Source organism: Plecotus auritus, assembly GCF_963455305.1.
Source record: "Plecotus auritus genome assembly, chromosome: 5".
Classification (NCBI taxonomy): Eukaryota; Metazoa; Chordata; class Mammalia; order Chiroptera; family Vespertilionidae; genus Plecotus; species Plecotus auritus.
In genome coordinates, this window is record NC_137776.1 from 107893106 (window position 1) to 107912075 (window position 18970).

At 45.9% G+C, this 18970-nt stretch overlaps 1 protein-coding gene across 4 annotated transcripts in view; it reads left to right on the forward strand.

Annotated features, from left to right (window-relative positions):
* Positions 1–1836: 1836 nt before the first annotated feature.
* Positions 1837–18970, forward strand: part of SLC35D2 (solute carrier family 35 member D2) — a 69447-nt gene continuing 52313 nt past the window's right edge. For all 4 annotated transcript variants that reach the window (XM_080667251.1, XM_080667250.1, XM_080667249.1 and 1 more), the window contains exons 1-3: positions 1837–2037; positions 14134–14167; positions 15920–16006. In XM_080667251.1, the coding sequence (XP_080523377.1) occupies positions 1892–2037; positions 14134–14167; positions 15920–16006 (267 nt within the window). In that variant the 5' untranslated portion in view covers positions 1837–1891. The remainder of the gene's footprint in view (positions 2038–14133; positions 14168–15919; positions 16007–18970) is intronic.

An 18970-nucleotide genomic window follows, 5' to 3' on the forward strand; every position in this document is an offset into this window, starting at 1 on the left:
CTTTATAATTTGTTTTCCTATAAAAAGTATAACAACCATGATTTAAAAAATTAAAAAGATTTAGAAAGAAATGTTACCTGTAGCCCTTCTTTTATTATTTTGATACATTTTATATTTCATCCCAGTCTCATCTCAGTCATCTTTTTAGAATAGTTGGAACCATAGTATGAATTACTATTTTTTACTTTAAAATGATGGCCTTTTAGGTTATAGATATTCATTTAACTTTCTCATCTGGTTCATTATTAGTGTTAAAAGTACACTGGTGTACATAGTATTGCCAGCCCTATCGCAGACCTTCCATTAGAGAAATCAGGAACGGGATTTCATTTTACTTATATTCAGGATGTGTTGAGTCTGGGGGCACTTAAGTCAAGCAAATCTTTGTATTTTTCATGACTTATTTTTAGTACATCTTTAGTTCTGTACTGGAAATGGCAAGGTCCAGCCTGGGGCTTTGCAAAAGAATTGCAGCTCCACTTGTGACGGTAACAGAATAAGGATGAGATTTTAACAGCGATGTAGCCTTGCAAGTATGGACATAGAAACAAATTAAAAGCAAATATTGTTAAGGCTGTCATTAAAAGTGACTTCACTGTCTTGCAGTCAAAACTTATTTGGAGACTCACTGGAAACTTAATTGATTTTTTAGGAAATTAGCCAAAATGACTTCAAGTTCAGATTATTTTATTCAACTTGCCTATGAATTCATTTTCTATTTTAAAATGGTCTTGTGTGTTTTTTCTTGTTTTGGGTAATGTGGACTATTCCTGCCTTTTTTAGTGCTAGTTATTTGTCAAAAGGTCTGCTTTAGTTTTTATCAATGTTGAAAAAATTCTTGGTTGTTCAGTGCCTACAATAGAAAAACAATTGTATGGCATGGATATAATTAGGCTCAAACATCTATTTAAGTTGAAATATTTAGCTTTTCTTAAAAGCTAAGATTTCAGATTTTTAAAGTTATTTACAATGAAAATACGGGACACTTAAAAAATTGCTGAAGCAGGTGGATTCTGGTCAGAGCAGGCGGTTCTGGGAGGCTCTCCTTCAGTTAACGTCAACAACACACCTGCTTCCTTGCTACCCCGCTAGATAGGGAGTGGTAACCGCCAGGAAGCACGCAGAAGCAAGGGAGCCTGGAGCCCGCACTCACGCGCCCAGCCCTCCCACTCCGGGGGCCTACTGAACGGAAATGAACACCCGCACACACGAATGTTTGTGGAAACGTTTTTTTATAATCGCCCTAAACTGGAAACAACCTGCATGCCCCCAACTGGCGAGTGGACACACTGTAGCGCTACTCAACAATGAAAAGAAACGGGTACGAAGGAAGCCTTCAAAGAGGACCTACTCGGGGACTTCTAGAAAAAGCAAAGCTAACCTATGGCAATAGAATAAGTTCTGATTGACTTTTCGGGAAAAAGGGCACTTTGGGGTGATGGGAATGTTCTGTGTTGGGTGGTGACATGGGTGTATGCATTTGTCAAAAACATTACACTGTGGACTCAGAAAATCTGCATTTCATTTTATGTAAAGTATGCCTTTAAAAAGTATTGTAGAAAAAAAGTAGAACCAACCCTAAAACTTAACTGAATCGTTTCTCCCCACGAGAGAGGTGAGGAAGCAGGCAGGGCTCTCCCAAGCCCGCGCTGCCCTCCCACTGCACAGGTGCCCCGCACTGGCTTCCGAGGACCAACTCCCCCGCGCGGCTCCTCCCGCGCCCGCAGCTTTGGGGCGCCGGCCCCGCCGCGCGGACACGTGGGGTTCCCGCTGGGGCCCTTCCTGTTTGTACTGCGCCCTCTCGGGGCGACAGAGCGGAGACGGAACGAGGGTGGGGCGGCCCGGAGTGGGGCCGAGGCGGGCGACGGGCGACGGGCGACGGGCGCGGGCCATGACCCGCCACGCCAACGGCGCGGGCGCGGGCGCGGGCGCGGACCCCGCCTCCGGCCGGCTGCCCCAGTTGCTGTCGGCGCTCTTCTACGGGACCTGCTCCTTCCTCATCGTGCTGGTCAACAAGGCGCTGCTGACCACCTACGGGTGAGGCGGGCGCCAGGGATCCGGCGGGGCCCGGGGGGAGGGGTGGGGGGAGGGACGCCCCGCAGCGTCTGGAGCCGGCACTTTCCGCGCCGCCGGCGGGGATGGGCGCGACCCGCGAGGCCCCGCGAGGCCGAGAGTGGCGGGGCTGCGGTTGCCCTCAGTGCTCTAAGGCCGGGTCGGCCGGCGGGCGGGCAGGGCCGGAGAGCGGAGTCCCAGTGCCAACGGGTGGCGGTGCTCCGCTCCTTGACCAGGTTTCATAGGGCCCGGACCTTCTGAAAACCCAGCCACAACCTAACCAAGTCCTCCTCCCTCGGTGACGGGACAGCCTCGCCACTGCTTACTCCCGCGGGACACCCCGCGAAGCTGTGCGGCGAATAACTTCGTCCCAGTGCTTTCAGGTGCACCCATGAGCTGAAACAAGTGAACATTTTAAAATACGTATCTAGATGTTCAATAATCATATCAGTCCTGAGCGGATGAGTTCATTTGTATTGTGTGATAATTCTCAAACGACCAGCATGTTCAGGGAAAACAGGGGAAAACAATGGGAAGTTCCCAGGATTAGTTCCCAGCAAATTTGTGGTTCCTTGAACCTATTTGTAAGGACTAGAAAAACCTGTTTAATTCTGCTGTCACAGTAGCAGCGTTGGAAGCTGTGAATTCAGACTCAGCTCCACCATTTAGTGGCTGCCCTCTTGGGCCAGACCCACAGTCAACAAAGTTTTCTCAGATGCTCCTGTAAATTGCCTCCCAGAGCTTTGCAGGACTTGATATAAGTGAGGCTCTTTGCAAACTATACTTGCTACGGACTGTAAAATCAGCATTTCATAAAGAGCACAAAGAGATGTCAGAGTATCTTCAGCTTTCTTATAATACCTGACAAAGTGGAGACCCACATGGGCTGGGCTGGTTACACCTGCAACATACTTACTGAGCAGCACCTACTATGCGCAAAGCAGTTGCAGGCACCAGGGAAGCAGCTGTGAACAACACAAAGCCTCTGCTGGGAGGTCCCAGGTCAGTGGTGGAGACAGAAAATAAACAAGTGGGTTCATGAGTCAACAAGGCGGTTTCAGGTATGAAATGAGTGCCCGGGTGGAGGGGTTGGGGCTGCAGCATTCTAGACAGCAGGGAAGGTGTTGAAGGGACCTGCTGCGGGAACAGAGAGAGGGCACTGTGGCTGGAGCTGAATGAGCAAGTGGGAGAAGGAGAGATGTCTGGGAGGCCGGCAGGGAAGGCAGGATCAGATCATTCAATAATATTAATGAAGCACCTGTTTTATGCCAGTCATTGTTCTAGGCCAGTGGTCGGCAAACTGCGGCTCGTGAGCCACATGCGGCTCGTGAGCCGCGGTTTGCCGCTCTGTTGACTAATGAGTTTGCCTACCACTGACCTAGACTCTCGATTCCAATAATTACAGGTTGTTGTTGTTCCTTGTGATTAAGCCCCTATCCCAGTGGTCGGCAAACTCATTAGTCAATAGAGTGGCAAACCGCTGCTTGCGAGCTGCATGTGGCTCGCGAGCCGCAGTTTGCCGATCACCGTTCTAGGGACTTGGGATACAGAAGTGAATAAAGCAGATCAACATCCTAAATGTCAGAGGGCGTACAACCATCCTCCCAGAGCTTACATGGAGCTTTCTAGGAATCTCTATATGTAAAAGCCCAGCAACCTGAACAGCGGAAGGACCAGAATGACCGGTGGCTATAACATGCACTGTGGCAGCCAACCATCCTGATCCGGGCCCCAATCAGCCCCCACTCCCTGGCTGGCTCTGCCCCCAGTTGGCCCCCAACCACCCATGGCCCTTCACCCCTGCCAGCCCAGCCTGATGGGCCCCCATCAGGGCAGGCCGGCCAGACCCCACCCATGCACGAATTCGTGCACTGGGCTTCTAGTTAAGAAATAAACTGCTAGAATTTATGTCATGGCAGATGTGGCTGTGCAGACAAGAGAAAAAAAATCAGGCAGGAAAGGGAGTGAGGTAGGGAGTGTGGGCATGGGAAAGAATTCTGTCTCATCGTGGTCTGTGAAGCCTCACCAAGGAAGTGACATTTGAGCCAAGACTGAAGTGAGATAAGTAAGGAGCTTGGGTGGGAATGAATGGTACTAGGTGGGTCCCAGGTGAGGGTTGGTAGATTGTGTAGGGCCTTTGTGGCCACCATGGAGGCTCTGAGCTAGTTGGGAGCCACTGGAAGGAGCAGAGGAATAGCATGGCCTAAATCACCCTGGCTGCTGTGTTGAGATCAGATATTGGGGGACAAGTGTGGAAAAAGGGAGACCTTCAAACCAAACAAATTATTTTAATTGTAGTCTGAATGCAATTGCAAACCCCTTGGAAGGTTTTACAAAGGGAATGATATGACATAATTTGTGTTTTTAAAAAGATTTCTTTGGTTGGTGAGTGGGTGGAACAGTAATGATACTGGAAGCAGGGAGAAGAGCTAGGAAGCCATTGCAGTATTCTAGATAATTCTAAGAGATTGCTTGGACTAGGGTAGGGTAAGCATGGGATATAGGGGGAGCAATAGATGGCGGGTATGTTTTGGTGGGCCTATGGTTGTTGGTCTCTCCCAGTGTGTTGCGGCATGCTTGCTGGTGTCCATGGGAAACACAAACCCTGCTTTAAAGAAATTAGAATGGCCCAGTGCCTAAACCTGGGTCATCTAACACACGCAAGGGAAGCCAATGAAAGAAAAAGAGAACTTGAACACCTCTGGTACAACACAAGAGAACACTATTCGTGGGAGTGGTTGGGAGTTATGCCAGATGACAGGAGAAGCTCAGCCCCCACTTTCTGAACCTGAGTGAGCAGGTGTACTTTCTGGCCAGGTAGTCAGTGCCTTCTTGTGGGAAGCAGGGAGCAGTGAGCACCACTGACATGCTTTGCAGGGGAAGGGCAGTGCCCAGCCTGGAAGAGTGTTACAGGGGGCATCCCGTGCTCTAGCCTTTCTATCATCAACATGATTGAAGGAGAAAATAGAGTTTTTGTCTCAGCAAGACAAAACCCTTATCACCCTTCTATGTGAATGGTTCACATTTCTGTAATGTAATGTTATGCAATTGGAGAACCCTGTTCAAATAACATTGTTCATTCTCTTTTCTCAAAATGCTTCAGGAGCAGGTTTGAGGGGAGAAGGGTTGGTGGGATTTGGTTACAACAATAACCATAGTAATCTGATCTGAGCATTAGCTGCTCGGGATGATGTCCTGATGTAGGTTGGAAGGAAGGATGGACCTTAGTCCTCACCTCCTTCACAGGGACATGGGGCTGTAGCTCAGGGAATGTTTTTTTCTCTTTGATTTTGAGCAGATTGGGGTTGGGGTACAAGACGGATGGGTGGCCTTAGTTATCTGTTTTAGTTATTTTATTTGGTCTTAGTTCAACATAATGCTATCTTTTCCCGGTTGGACAGAGGGGTCGCCGACGGCCTTGAACTGTCGGACCGTGCTGGGATGAGCGGGAAAAGCAAGGCTTTCAGAGTCATGGTGGTTGTGCAGGTGGTCAGTTGTTTTGTTGTCATTTTAATGCTATTCTTTATGACATGAAAAGATTTAGAAATGATGCTTTAAAAGTATAGAACTAAATGGCATTCACCTCACAAGCATGGCTGTGTGTCTACTGCTTTCTGCCTCTCGGGGCATGGGGATCACCTAGCAGCGGGTCCCAAACCGCCTGGGAATGAGCCACTCGGAGAGGTTTCTAGAAGAGAGACGGACTCGGAATTGCCAGTGGGTGAATGGGAAGTCTACGGTGAAAAACGAAACCAGTTCTTAATTTTCTCAAAACTTGGATGAAAACGTGCCTCTCTGGAAGACGCTGCTCCCTTCCGCACCGGGATGGAGCTGGTTGTGGAGGGGCTGGTGGCTCCCCCCTCCCCGCCCTGCACAGGCTCCCTAGCGACTCCTCTCCCCCCTCTCCCTGCTCCCAGTGATGGCACCTGAGCCCCGTGACTCCTAGTGGAGAGGCCTGGTCGTCTTGTCAACCTCTGGCTTCAGCATATACGTGCAGCATCCTGAGCCATGGCCGCTGGCCCCGTGCCCCTGCCATGGCGGCTCCCAGGGCCACGTGCTCCAGCCTCTGCGGGGAAGGCCGTGGGGGGGAGGGGGGAGGCTCCCGGCAGTCTTCCCTCGGGCCCAGGGGTCCAGCGGTCCACAGGGCCAGCCCTGGAAGCCACGTGACTCCCGTGAGGCCCCCCACCTTAGCTGTCACGTGTCCAGCACCGCCGCCTCCTTTCATTTGCCTCCTTCCTTCAGTGCTTGAGCAACTCTTGACTGTCCGAGAGAAAAACCTCTCTGGGCTGGTGGGTTTGACTTTAAATTGTTGATCACGAACTTCAAACAGCTCTTCTTGTCCCAGAAATGGCTCTTTCAGACTTTGCTCTTTGATGTGATACCTCCACACCCCTAATCTCCTCCTGCCTTTTTAGATGGATGGATTGAAGACAGATGCATAGATTGAATTACTTCTTATATAAATGGGTCCACACTATAAGTGTCACATATTTACTCATCTATAATAATAAAAGCGTAACATGCTAGTTAGACCGGATGTCCTTCTGGCCGAAGCTGGGGCTGCGAGTGAAGTGCGAGCGAAGTGCGGGTCCTGGATGCCAGAGGGAAACTGGTGCCGGCAGCTGGGGGAAGGAAGGCCTACTCTTGCACAGATTTCATGCATCGGGCTTCTAGTTTATTTATAAATAGTTTTCTTGAATCCAAAAAGGAGTTGGGAAGGGGACTTTCACGTAATTACTTAATTTTTTTGAGGACCACCTACATCCTCCCCATCACTTTTTATTATGAAAAGTTTTAAGCATACAGAAAATGGAAAGCAAAGTACAATGAACACCCATATACACCACTGAGATGCAATGGTTAACATGTTGCTATTTGCATTTTTTCCTCAGAACCTTTGAAAGTAAGTTGCAAACATCATGATACTTCACTCTGAAATACTTCAACATGCCTCTCCTGAAATATGGACATTCTTCTACATAGTTATCATTTTTTCTGTTAAGTTTAACAGCAATTTCCAAAAATAATCTAATACCAAATTTATACTTCTATTGTCCCCAAGAAGTTTTTATAGTTGTTTTTATATATTTGAATGACGATCCAGTCAAGCTTCATGCACTGCTTAGAGTTATGTCTTTAGTTTATTTTCATCTAGAAAAGGGCCTCATTCTACTCCTTCCCCATGCTATTGACTTGATGGAAAGCCCTGGCCAGCTGTGTTGTAAAATGTCCCATGGTATGGATTACCTGATTTATTTTCTGAAGTTTCACTGAATTTATTTTCCTCTATTCCCTCCCTGAAAGTTAGATCTACAGACTTGATTACATTCAGATTAAACATTTTTTGCAACACGACTTCATTGCTGACCCTGTGAACTTCCTATTACATCTTACAGGGGTTGTCTCACCATTAATCATGCTACCTGCATTTAAAATCTTAAGGTGGAGAATGCAAGTTGCATGTAAGCATGAAATTTACTTCTAACTGATTTGAATGGAGAAAAGAGAAAGTTCAACTAAAAGAATTGTTGACTTTCAAGTACATATTTCTTCACTACAAGAGCTAATATTTCTTACAAGATCCCTCTCAGATTTAGAGGTCATGAAAAACATTAAGAAGTTGAAGTGATTATGTTTATTTTATAGACACGTTTCAATTTTTGATAGTATGTATAAACTCTCTGCTGAAAGATGACCCCTGCACACTTCTCCCCACTCCTCTCTCCTCTAAAACTTCTTTTGTAATGTAGCATCCGGTACTGTCATTATAATCCCACAGTTGTTTGACTCTGTTCTGTTTAGATGGATACAGTGATCAGTAACAGCCCTTTACCACAACGTCTCCATTCCAGGGTTCTTTATTTTGATTTGACTCCTAATGGGTGCATTCCCTTGTCAGGTAGTTTTTTTATGGAGAGTTCATGGCTGCTGTGTTAATCATGTTCAGCATTCTTTTCTTTTTTTAAAAAATATACTTTATTGATTTTTTACAGAGAGGAAGGGAGAGGGATAGAGAGTTAGAAACATCGATGAGAGAGAAACATCCATCAGCTGCCTCCTGCACACTTTCTACTGGATATGTGCCCGCAAGCAAGGTACATGCCCTTGAATGGAATCGAACCTGGGACCCTTGAGTCCACAGGCTGACGCTCTATCCACTGAGCCAAACCGGTTAGGGCATGTTCAGCATTCTTAACAGATTTTTTCTGTAACAGGTGTGCCTTTAGATCTGGAGACTCAGTTTATTTTCCTTATGCCATAGGAATGACTTTCTTTCATCTTTAAACTAGTGGCCTGGTGTATGAAATTCGTGCACATTAAAAGGGAATTAATTAGAGGAAATATTTTAATATTGTTATTTGCCCTTTCTCTAGAATAGAAGTGTCAGAGATGAAAGAAAATTAGTAAAATGTATATGAAAATCTCCCTCCTGTCAGAGTCTGGGGCATGCCATGGGACCCAGAGTCAAGTCCTTGCGTGTGCCTCGAAATCGTGTGAGACCCAGACCTGGCCGTCCCCACCCTCATTGGGCGAGACTCAGACCCGGCTGGCCCCACCCCGTCAAGCCCCACCAGGTGGGGGTCGCAGCCTCAGGTCCCCTGGCCCGGCACCAGGGCAGGGGGCACGGCCTGAGGTCCCCTGTCAAGCCCTGCTGGGTGGGGGGCGTGGCCTGAGGTCCCCCGCCCCGGCCTGGCACCATGCAGCCTCAGGTCCCTGCTGATTGGTCATTACAGCATCATGGTGTGATGACCATTTGCATATTAGCCTTTTATTATTATGATCATTTTCTCTTTTTATTGAGTTCTTCACACCCTGCATGGGTGTTTATCTTTCATATCTATTTATCTTTGAGTTTGTCTTTTTCCTCTGCATTCACTCTGATTACCTCCAGTGCTGGTAATTCAATGTTCAGCAGTGGTCATTTAGTTCTGTGTCATTTCTAAATTATTCATGTGGCAGGTATGTTGTTTTGGTCCTCAGTTGGTTTCCATAGATCTGTACACTCCCTTTTCCTCTCATTTGATGGTTTTATCTTCTCAATTTGAAGTCTTGTTTTGTTGACATCACCTTTTTTGTTGTTGTTAATCCTCACCTGAGGATATTTTTTCCATTGCTTTTCAGAGAGCGGGAGGGAGGGGTGAGGGAGAGAGAGAGAAACATCAATGTGAGAGAGACACTTTGGTTGCCTCCTGCACACACACTGCGGCGGGTGGGGTGGCGGGGAGAGTGAACCTGCAACCCAGGTCCGTGCTCTTGACTGGGAATCGAACCCTTGACCATTCTATGTGTAGGCTGGTGCTCCAACCAGTGAGCCACACCAGCCAGCATGTCATCATTTTCTCATTAAGGTGTTCTTTAGCCGGAAGCAATTATGAAGAGTTCCTTCTCTCCATGTGTCTTATTTTCTTCTAGGTTGGCTCTCTGTCTCCCTCCTGTAAGCCTTTCGTCGTTGTTTTACTGTTTGCTTATATTGTTGTCTTTTATTTTGTTTGCTGTCCCAGGTTGTAATCTCCAGGAGGCAGACTCTGAGATTTGGGGGAAGTATTCGAGGGCCACTCTTGGGGTTCACTCCAGCGCGGGGGATGAGGGAAGCAGGGTTAGGCAGAGGGAGAGGTTGGGTTGTGCTGTGCTCACAACAAAGCTGATCCCACTCTGACCGAGTTGTCCTGAGTTGGAGCGAGAGGCCGTAGCCTTTCTACGTCTGCATAGATCAGCGGTTGGAATGCAGGCTGCTCTCAGAGAGGGCGTGTGCCATGGTAAGGCAGCTTTTTTCAGCGGAGGATGCGCTTGGGCTCCTAGGGAATGAAGAGGATAGGTATCTGGGTGGCACAACTTGGCATCCATCCATTAGAGTCAATTTTATTCTCACATGGTACTGTCCAGATATTTATCCTGATTTTTCATTCTCTTCTTACCTGTCTGAAATAGGTGTGTTTCCTTCTGATAGGCAGGTCGAGGGCTGAGGTGGTTTGTTTTTTAATTTCCCCCTATTTTCATAGCTTGAGAGAATGACTGGGAGCCAGTGAAGGGTTGGACAGTGAGTGAGCCCGGTGAGGTGGTGGGCTGCCTTCAGTATGGTGTGAGGTGGGGGTAAGAATTCTGCATCTACATTACCCAGTGCCATTTGTGGAAAGACATCTTCTCCCCATTGCTCTGCACTGTCACCTTTGTCACGAATCAGTATATGTCTGTGTCTGTCCATCTTTGTTCTCTCCCATTGGCCTTTGGACTGTCATTGTCCGAATAGCACCCGTCTCATTTCTTGTAAGTTTACAATGGATGCTGACATCCAGTAGAGTCATGTCTTCTTCAAGATTATCTTGGGCAATCTTTGTGCTCCTTGCCTTTCTGTTCAGCTTTAGGATCAGCTTGTCAGTTTCCTCAAAGCACCTGCTGATGTTTTTACAGAGATTGCATTGATTGTGTGGCTCAGTTTGAGTATGATGGTCTTTGCTACAATAGTGGGTTTCCAATCCGAGAACTTCATTTAGGACTTCTTTACTTTTTAAATATTGGCTTATAGTTTTATATGTAGAGGTGTTTCTTGGAAAACTTTTATTAGATTTACTAGAGGCCCGATGCACAAAGATTCATGCAAGAATAGGCCTTCCTTCCCCTGACTGCCGGCACTGGTTTCCCTCCGGCACCCGGGACCTGGGCCTTCACTCTGGCCGCCATCTTCCACCTTTGCTCCGGCCAGAGCCGCCTTCTGCCTTCGCTCCGGCCCTGCTGCCCTCCTGTAGCTCCCTCTACCCGCCGCGCCCCCATCATAGCAGGCATCCCACCCTGCCCCGGCCATTCCGCGCCTGCATGTGCACACTGCGCAGAGGCCTGGAGCGGCTGCCGCCATCTTTGTCACATCAATTTGCATATTCCCTCCTTATTGGCTGTGGGTGCCGCCATCTTTGTTGCTGAGTGATGGTCATTTTGCATATTCTGTCTTTATTAGATAGGATACCTGAGTATGTTATTAAAAAGAAAAACCACCCAAAACAATGTAATGAATCACTATGTAGCTATCACTCATTTTCAACAGCTTTGTTGCATTTATATCCCTCCTTCGCTCAATCCCACCATTTCCTCCCAGCTTATTTGGAAGCAACTTTAAAATACACCGAGAGGCCAGATTATTATGATCTCTGAATGCATAATAATCTGGCCACTCAGTGTGTGTGTGTGTGTGTGTGTGTGTGTGTGTGTGTGTGTGTGTGTATATATATATATATATATATATATATAAATATAAATAATAGAGGCCTGGTGCATGAATTCATGCATGGGTGGGGTCTGGCCAGCCTGGCCAGGGGAAGGGGACATGGGCAGTTGGCTGGCCTGCCTGCTGGTCGAACTCCTGGTCGAGGGGACAATTTGCATATTAGCCTTTTATTATATAGGATATACACTGAGTGGCCAGATTATTATGTGTTCAGAGATCATAATAATCTGGCTACTCAGTGTATATCATAATAGGTATTCCAATATGTATTTCTAAGACATAAGAAGGACCTTGTTTAAAAAAATAAACATCACCCAGGGTGAGGAGGCAACGTTGGTTCTCCTGGTCTTGAAGCTGCCAGACCTGCCTGCCCCACGGGGGTTGGGGGGACCACAGGGAAGGCTGTGGAGGAGGGTGTGTGAGCCATGGCCACGCAGGCCACACCCATGCAGGCCGTCTCAGCTCTGACACGAGGAGACGTGGAGACTTCTGAGGAGTGGGCCACTGGTCATTCACCACGAGCAGCCGAGCAGACGGGAGAGCCAGGGATGGGAAGGACCCAGCAGGCCCGTGGGGCCTGGGGCTGATGCAGAAGGGCCTGGCGGCAGAAGTCACCGAAGAGCCACAGGTCATCGTGGACTACGAGAGTGGACGGGCTGGTCCGAATCAGGTTCTGGGCACAACTGAGAGAGCTCTCGGCCTTAAGCTCTGCAGGAAGGACAGGGGATGCCAATGGAAAAGGGGCTGAGGGCAAAGTGAACACAAAGCCTTGAAGTCCGTGCATCCCGGCCACTTTCCTCCGGGGTCTCTGCGACCACCGCGCCAGCGTGGGCCTCTCCACAGGGCCAGCGGAACACAGGTCAGCCCTGCCGGGAACCACTCCTCCCAAACTTCAGACAAACAAAGCCTTGCAGAGTGTTTGCTTCTGCTGATTGTTTTTCCTCCCTAACCTCAAATTGGGGTGCAAAACACCACCGTCCTGGCCTGCGGTGTGGCCTGGTTACGGGTGTGGCTCAGGCTGAGTAGGCGGCTCTCCCAGGGCAGGTCTAGTGCAGACCAGGCAGGTGCCGCCTCCTGTCCGGCTGTTAGAGACGCGCACGAGTGTCTGCTGCCCATAAAACAACAAAACGCCCAATATAATTTTGTACCTGAAAATCTACACTAATGAAAGAGAAACATGCAAATTGACCATCACTCTGCTATACCCACCAGCCAATCAGGAGCGAGTATTCAAATTAACCCAACAAAGATTTTTGGCGGCCATGGAGCTGGAGCGAGCAGGAGGCTTGGGTTGCCCCCGGCGACGGAGGAAGCCAAGCTTCCTGCCCAACCTGGCCGGCCCTGGCCTCTGCTCAAGGCTACAAAGTTTCAATTATAGAAGATAAATAAATCCCAGATACCTGTTTCCAGCCGGCCCTGGCCTCCACTCAAGGAGGCACTGAAAAAAAGAAAAAGAAAAAAAGGAGGGGCTGGGAGCCTGGATCACTGGGGGTCATGGCCAGCCTGAAAACACCTGTCAGCTCCTCACTCAGGCTGGTGACACTCCCATGGGGTTAGGGTCCCCGCTGGGGGTTTGGCTAGCCTGCAAACAGCCCACAGCTTCTCACCCAGGCTGGCCAGGCACCCCAGCGGGGACCCTCACCCCATGGGGACATGGCTGGCCTGCAAACCACTACAGGCCCCTCGCCCAGGCTGCCCCACGCCGCAAGGGAACCCTCACCCTGATCCGGGACACCCTTCGGGGCAAACCAGCTGGCCCCCACCTGTGCACCAGGCCTCTATCTATACTAATGAAAGGGTAATATGCTAATTAGACTGGGAGACCTTCCAGGAGACCTTCAGGATGTTCTTCTGGACAAAGCCATGGTGGCGGGGCTGAGGTAGAGGTGGTTAGAGGCCAAGAGGGGAGGGCAATTGTGGGTGATCAGGCTGGTGGGGGGTGGGACCGTTGGGGGTAAGCAGACCAGCAGAAGGGCCAGTTGGGGGCGAGCAGGGCATCAGTGGGTGTCAGTTGGAGGTGATCAGGCCAGTGGTGAGGGAAGGTGGGGTTGAGCAGGCCAGCAGGGGGGGCAGTTGGGGGTGAGCAGGCTGGCAGGGAAGGCAGTTGGGGGCAAGCACACTGGCATGGGGGGCAGTTGGGGGTGATCAAGCTGGTGGGGGGGCATTTGGGGGCGAGCAGGCTGGCGGCGGGGGGCAGTTGGGGCAATCGGGCAGGCAGGCAGGCAGGTGAATGGTTAGGAGCCAGCAGTCCCAGATTGCGAGAGGGATGACCGACTGCTGGTTTAGGCCTGATCCCTGTAAACCGGCAGTAGGACATCTTTCGAGGGGTCCCAGATTGGAGAGGGTGCAGGCCGGGCTGAGGGACACCCGCCCCTCCGCATGAATTTCGTGCACTGGGCCTCTAGTGTAGAAATAATTCCTTGCACCATAAAATACGCAGTTAGTGTTAGTTTGTGTTTTTTGGTGCTAGTGTATATGAGGTCTTTAAGATTTTCTTTTTCTTTGTGTCTTTCTGGTATAGAGATATTTTTTATATGTTGGTCTTGTATCCAATAATCATGCTCAAGTATTCATTACTTCTGATAATTTTTTCCTTTGGCTTCCTATATACACAATCATGTTGTTTGTTAATATAATGACAGTCCAGCTCAAGGGGCAATGACGTTTGCCAGGTTTTGCAACCATCAGTTTAAAAAGTAAAAGAGAAACCAACAGATAAAAAGTGAACGAATTTGATAAGATTTCATCTAAGGTGGAAAAAAAGTTGAAGGCTTTTTAAATAATGCCTATCTCTGTGTATTATATACTGTCTTGAAATTTTTATGAATTGCTAAAATCACTTATTTTTTTTTTTGTGTGTGTAGTTTTCCATCACCAATTGTTCTTGGAATTGGACAGGTAAGTGGAAAAAAGTCAACCTCTTAATTAGTCAGTACACGTGGTGCAGTTTTAAGTGCTTTTGTTTAAGACTGTGGTTTACAAATTTATTCATCTGATCATGGTTCTATTGGTGAAGCAATATGAAATAACACATATTTAATGTCATTCTATAATTTAGGAACAGTGTATTGGTAGGAAAAACAAGTACTGATTTTAATTTCCTTAATGGAATGTAATTACTTTAAAACAAGGGGCCAGAAGACTGCCGTCTCCAAGGTCTGTCTTGTGGGTAACAAAGGAATGGGCTGGGGCGGGGGCGGTACCGGGAACATAGTGACCATTGAGGTGTGCACCTGCTACTCAGTTTCAGCCTCTGTGCTGGCGAGGAAAAGGGTTGGGGAGATAGATGCGTGGGGCCCACGAGGCTCTAATTATCAGAACTCCAGAGTTTTTTCAAGAGAAGCAGGGTATTTGAGTTTTTACATCAGATCTCCCATTTGTAAATGCCAGCAATGGATTCCAATTTCACAAAACTCTCAGTGGGCCAAACAGAACATGTTTGCTTCCTGTGGTTTGTGATTTTTGTTCTCAGGTATAAAGTTGACCTGGAAAATCTTTCAGACTAACCTGCTTGGCTGTTTCTGAAATTTTCCATTAATATTAATTTGTGGATTGTTTATTCTTTTGGTCATAGGCTGGTGATTTTCAGTAGACAAGTGTAACAGGCATCAGAGATTTTATTTGTCCTGCTTTGCTTTAATTTATAGGGAGAAAAATTTAAAATTATGGAAATTATATCTTGTTAATGGTAATTGTGAATCTGGAAAAGCTGTCATTTGTATGATTAAACATTTTTCTGATTACATGTTTTGCTAATAAGGTACTCTTTGAAACATCATGTTAGGGAGAAAAAAATAAACAATTTATTTCCTTAAGGTAAAAAAATATGTTATCTTTATGTTTCATTGTGAAAATAAGTAGAGAAAACATTTAAAAGATTAGTGATAAACTGTCCTTGGTAATCCCTGAGGCAAATAAAGTCACTGCTGTACTCAAGGTAAATAAAGTCTTTTTGATTTTTAATCTGTTGGGGGAAGAGGCCAGCAGACCTATTTTTAAAAGTCTGAATTACAGAATATTTTAAATAAGTGTTAGTATATTTCTGTAAGAATTATAAAGTAAGTCATAAATATAAACCACAGTTATAATTCAGCCTGGGTCCCATTAAGTTTGTAAACTTATTGGGATCAAGGTTTAGGATTATGATCATGTTGAAGGAGTCTTTAAATTTTTGCATCCTAGTCCTAGCTGGTTTGGCTCAGTGGATAGAGCGAGGGCCTGCATACTGAAGCATTCCAGGTTCAATTATGGTCAAGGGCACAGATGACCCGGGTTTCGGGCCCGATCCCTAGTAGGGGGCATGCAGGAGGCAGCTGATCAATGATTTTCTCCTGTCCATTTAAAAAATTATATTTTTATTGATTTCAGAGATGAAGGGAGAGGGAGAGAGATACAGAAACATCAATGATGAGAGAGAATCACTGATTGGCTGCCTCCTGCCCCCTACTGGGAATCGAGCCCGCAATCCAGGCATGTGCCCTTGACTAGAATCAAACCTGGGACGCTTCAGTCCGCAGGTTGGTGCTCTATCCACTGAGCAAACCAGTTATTGCAGATATATTGCTTTTTGGTGAATCTGTTTTCTTCTGATGTCTTTGTACCTGAAATAGTCCACATATTTTGCTGAAGTTTCTTTCCCCCTTTTTTTAGATGGCGGCTACCATAGTGATACTGTATGTGTCCAAGCTAAATAAAATAATTCACTTCCCTGATTTTGACAAGAAAATTCCTGTAAAGGTATGTGAATAAAAGGATATACAACTATGATGGAAGATGTGAAAATATTACATAATTGCCATGACCTTCGCAGCAGGGTTCAGGATCTGAAGGTGGGGTCGATACACAAATGAAAATACTATACACGAAATATGAATTTAGAAGGCCTTGGGGGCCAGGTGGTGCCTCTTTCTTGAAGAGACACACCAAGACTTGGACCCGTCTGCTTTTTATTCAGTTTTAGATACACATCTTGCTCTCTAGCAATGCATACAGCTATATCAAAGGTAAAGAGTAAAAGAATTATCAGGTTAGAGAATTGCCTTGAGCCACCACTATTTCAACACGAACAATCGGTGCTTAGCATCAGCCCTGCTTACGCCCAAGGTCCATCGGCCTTCTGCGTTCCTTGGTACACTTGTGACAGTATTGGCAAGAGGTGGCTTCCCGCACATAAATACAAATTGATCTTAGAGTACATGTCCATTTCTATATACATGATGCTTCCTGCTTACATTAGGTAGAAGCTTCTTAATTAAGATTTATATATTCAGTTGTCCATTATTGTAACATAATAATAGTAGAAGTGAGTGCTTAGCAATTGACATTTAAAAACGCTGTGTCTTCTGAAATGGCAAAGTCTGGTATCAGATAATACATAAAGGACCAGATCATCAATATTTGGGCTTTGTGGGCCAGACCACCTCTGCTGCAACTGCTCAGCTGTGCCATGAAAGCAGCCATAGAAGGTATATAAATGAATCGGTGTAGCTGTGTTCTAATAAAACTTTATTTACATAAACAAGAGATGGGTGGGATTTGGCTCTTGGGTCCTAATTTGTTGATCTCTGTTTTAAGTTTTCATTTTTAGCATGGATTGATAAAAGCTATGAGTAGAATGAAGAATACAATTTGATATATACAGAAATAACACAGTTTTGTCCATGGTGGAACTAGAAACACGAGACCTGCCATTTCTTCCTGGGATGTGGAATGGAACTTAGTGGACAGATGCTGGGTGCCAGGCATTAGGTCAGACATCGAATCCTTAGAGCAGTCCCAATGACAGGTGGTATGTAATGGGTTATGATGACATTTTGAATTTAGGGAGGCTAAAGGCTAAATTAGATTGTCATTTCCTTAGGGTTAGAAACTCCCATGGCTTGTTCATGGTTGTGTCTCCGAGGCCTGGGAAAATGCTGGCAGCTAGCACTGGATTATTGGTCAGGCTGAGGTATAGCATCAGTCATCGGGGACATCCACCGAAAGAAAAAAACAAAATACTGAAGTATACAGAAGATATTAAGCCAGTCATCATAGGAAAAATCAGAATATTATTGGGCTTGCTTACACTTTGTTTATGATATACTATACTTTTTAAACACTTTAAACATTTTAAAATTCTGAAATAGTGGTCCATACATAGGGAAAAGGCATTGTATGCGAATAAGTTGAGTAAGTAATTATCCTTATAATCATTACTGAGGTCATGAGCTGGGATCCCAGAATCCTCCTTACCAAAAACTCTTCTGACTTTTGTAATAATAATTACCTTGCTTTTGGGGTAATTTTTCTAAATTTGTATGCATCCCTGAGTTATGTAGTTTAGTTTTGCCTATTTTTGAGCATTATATAAAGGGAATTAAGCCCCATGTGTTCTTTTGTATCTTGGGTCTGATGATGATGATGATGATGATGATGATGGTAAGATTTATCCACACTGTCTCTAGCTGTATCCTTTTATTTACTTATCTGTTTTCATGTTTAAGGGAATTTGGGTTGTTTCTGGTTTGGGAGCTAGAAAAATAAAAAGTACTGTTTTCAACATACTTATAGTTGGATCTCAGCTAGCAGTCCCATAACAAAATATCACAGACAGAGTGGCTTACACAACGGACATTTATTTTCTCATAGTTCTGGAGACAGGAAGTTCAGGGGCAAGGTGCTTGTCGTTGGTTTGTGGACAGCTGCCTTCTTGCTGTGTCCTCTCGTGGCCTTTACTCTGTGTTCAGGCACTCCTGGGGTTGTCTCATCCTCTTATAACGACACTGGTCCTAGTGGATTAGGGCTCTGCCCTCATGACCTCCTTTAACCTTAGTTACCTCCTTAAATGTCCTATCTGCAAATACAGTCACCTGGGAGTCAGGGTGTTAAAATCTGAATTTCATTCCAAAACAGCAAGTGTGCATGCGTTTTTCTGGGAGCTGCATCAAGAAGTGGAACTGCTGGCTCCAAGTGTGTGCTCATCTTCAACTTGAGTAGGTGATGTCCAACTGTTCTCCCAAGTGGTTGTACCAGTTCACAGTCCTAACAAAAGTGCACTCCTGTTGCTCCTCCTTTTTGCCAATTCTTGATATGTCAGTCATTTTAAACTGTGCTAATCTGGTAGGTGTGTAATAACATCTTCTTGGCTTTTATTTGCATTTCCCTAGTTATTAGTGAGGTTGCGTGCCTTTTCATTTTTTAATGCCCATTTGGATATCCTCTTTTGTGAAGTACTTGTTCAAGACTTTGCCCGTTTTTCTATTGGGTAGATGTCTTATTATTACTGATTTGTGTAGAAGCTAAAAAAATATATTAATGATAGTCCTTTTGTTAGTTATATACAGTATTACAAATACATTTTTTCTGTGGGCATATCTTTTTTTTTTCCCTTTATGATGTATTTCCTATTACGAAAAGGAATCTTAATTTAAAAATAGCTAAATTTTACCAGTCTTTTCCTTTATGATGGATCACTGTTTTTCTAATTTAGAAAATCCTGCTCTGCTCTGAGGCTATAAAGATATTTTTCTAGATAAATGGCATATAGTTTTTCAGAATTAGGTTTTTAATCTGCTTGGAGTTGTTTTTTTGTGGAAGGTGTGAGGCAATCAGTTGTCACAGACTCAGTTGAAAAGTCTTTCCTTAATATTGTGCCACTTACATGATGGTACTGTCGTTCACATGTGCATGGGTTTGTCTCCGGGCTCTCTCTGCTTTTTC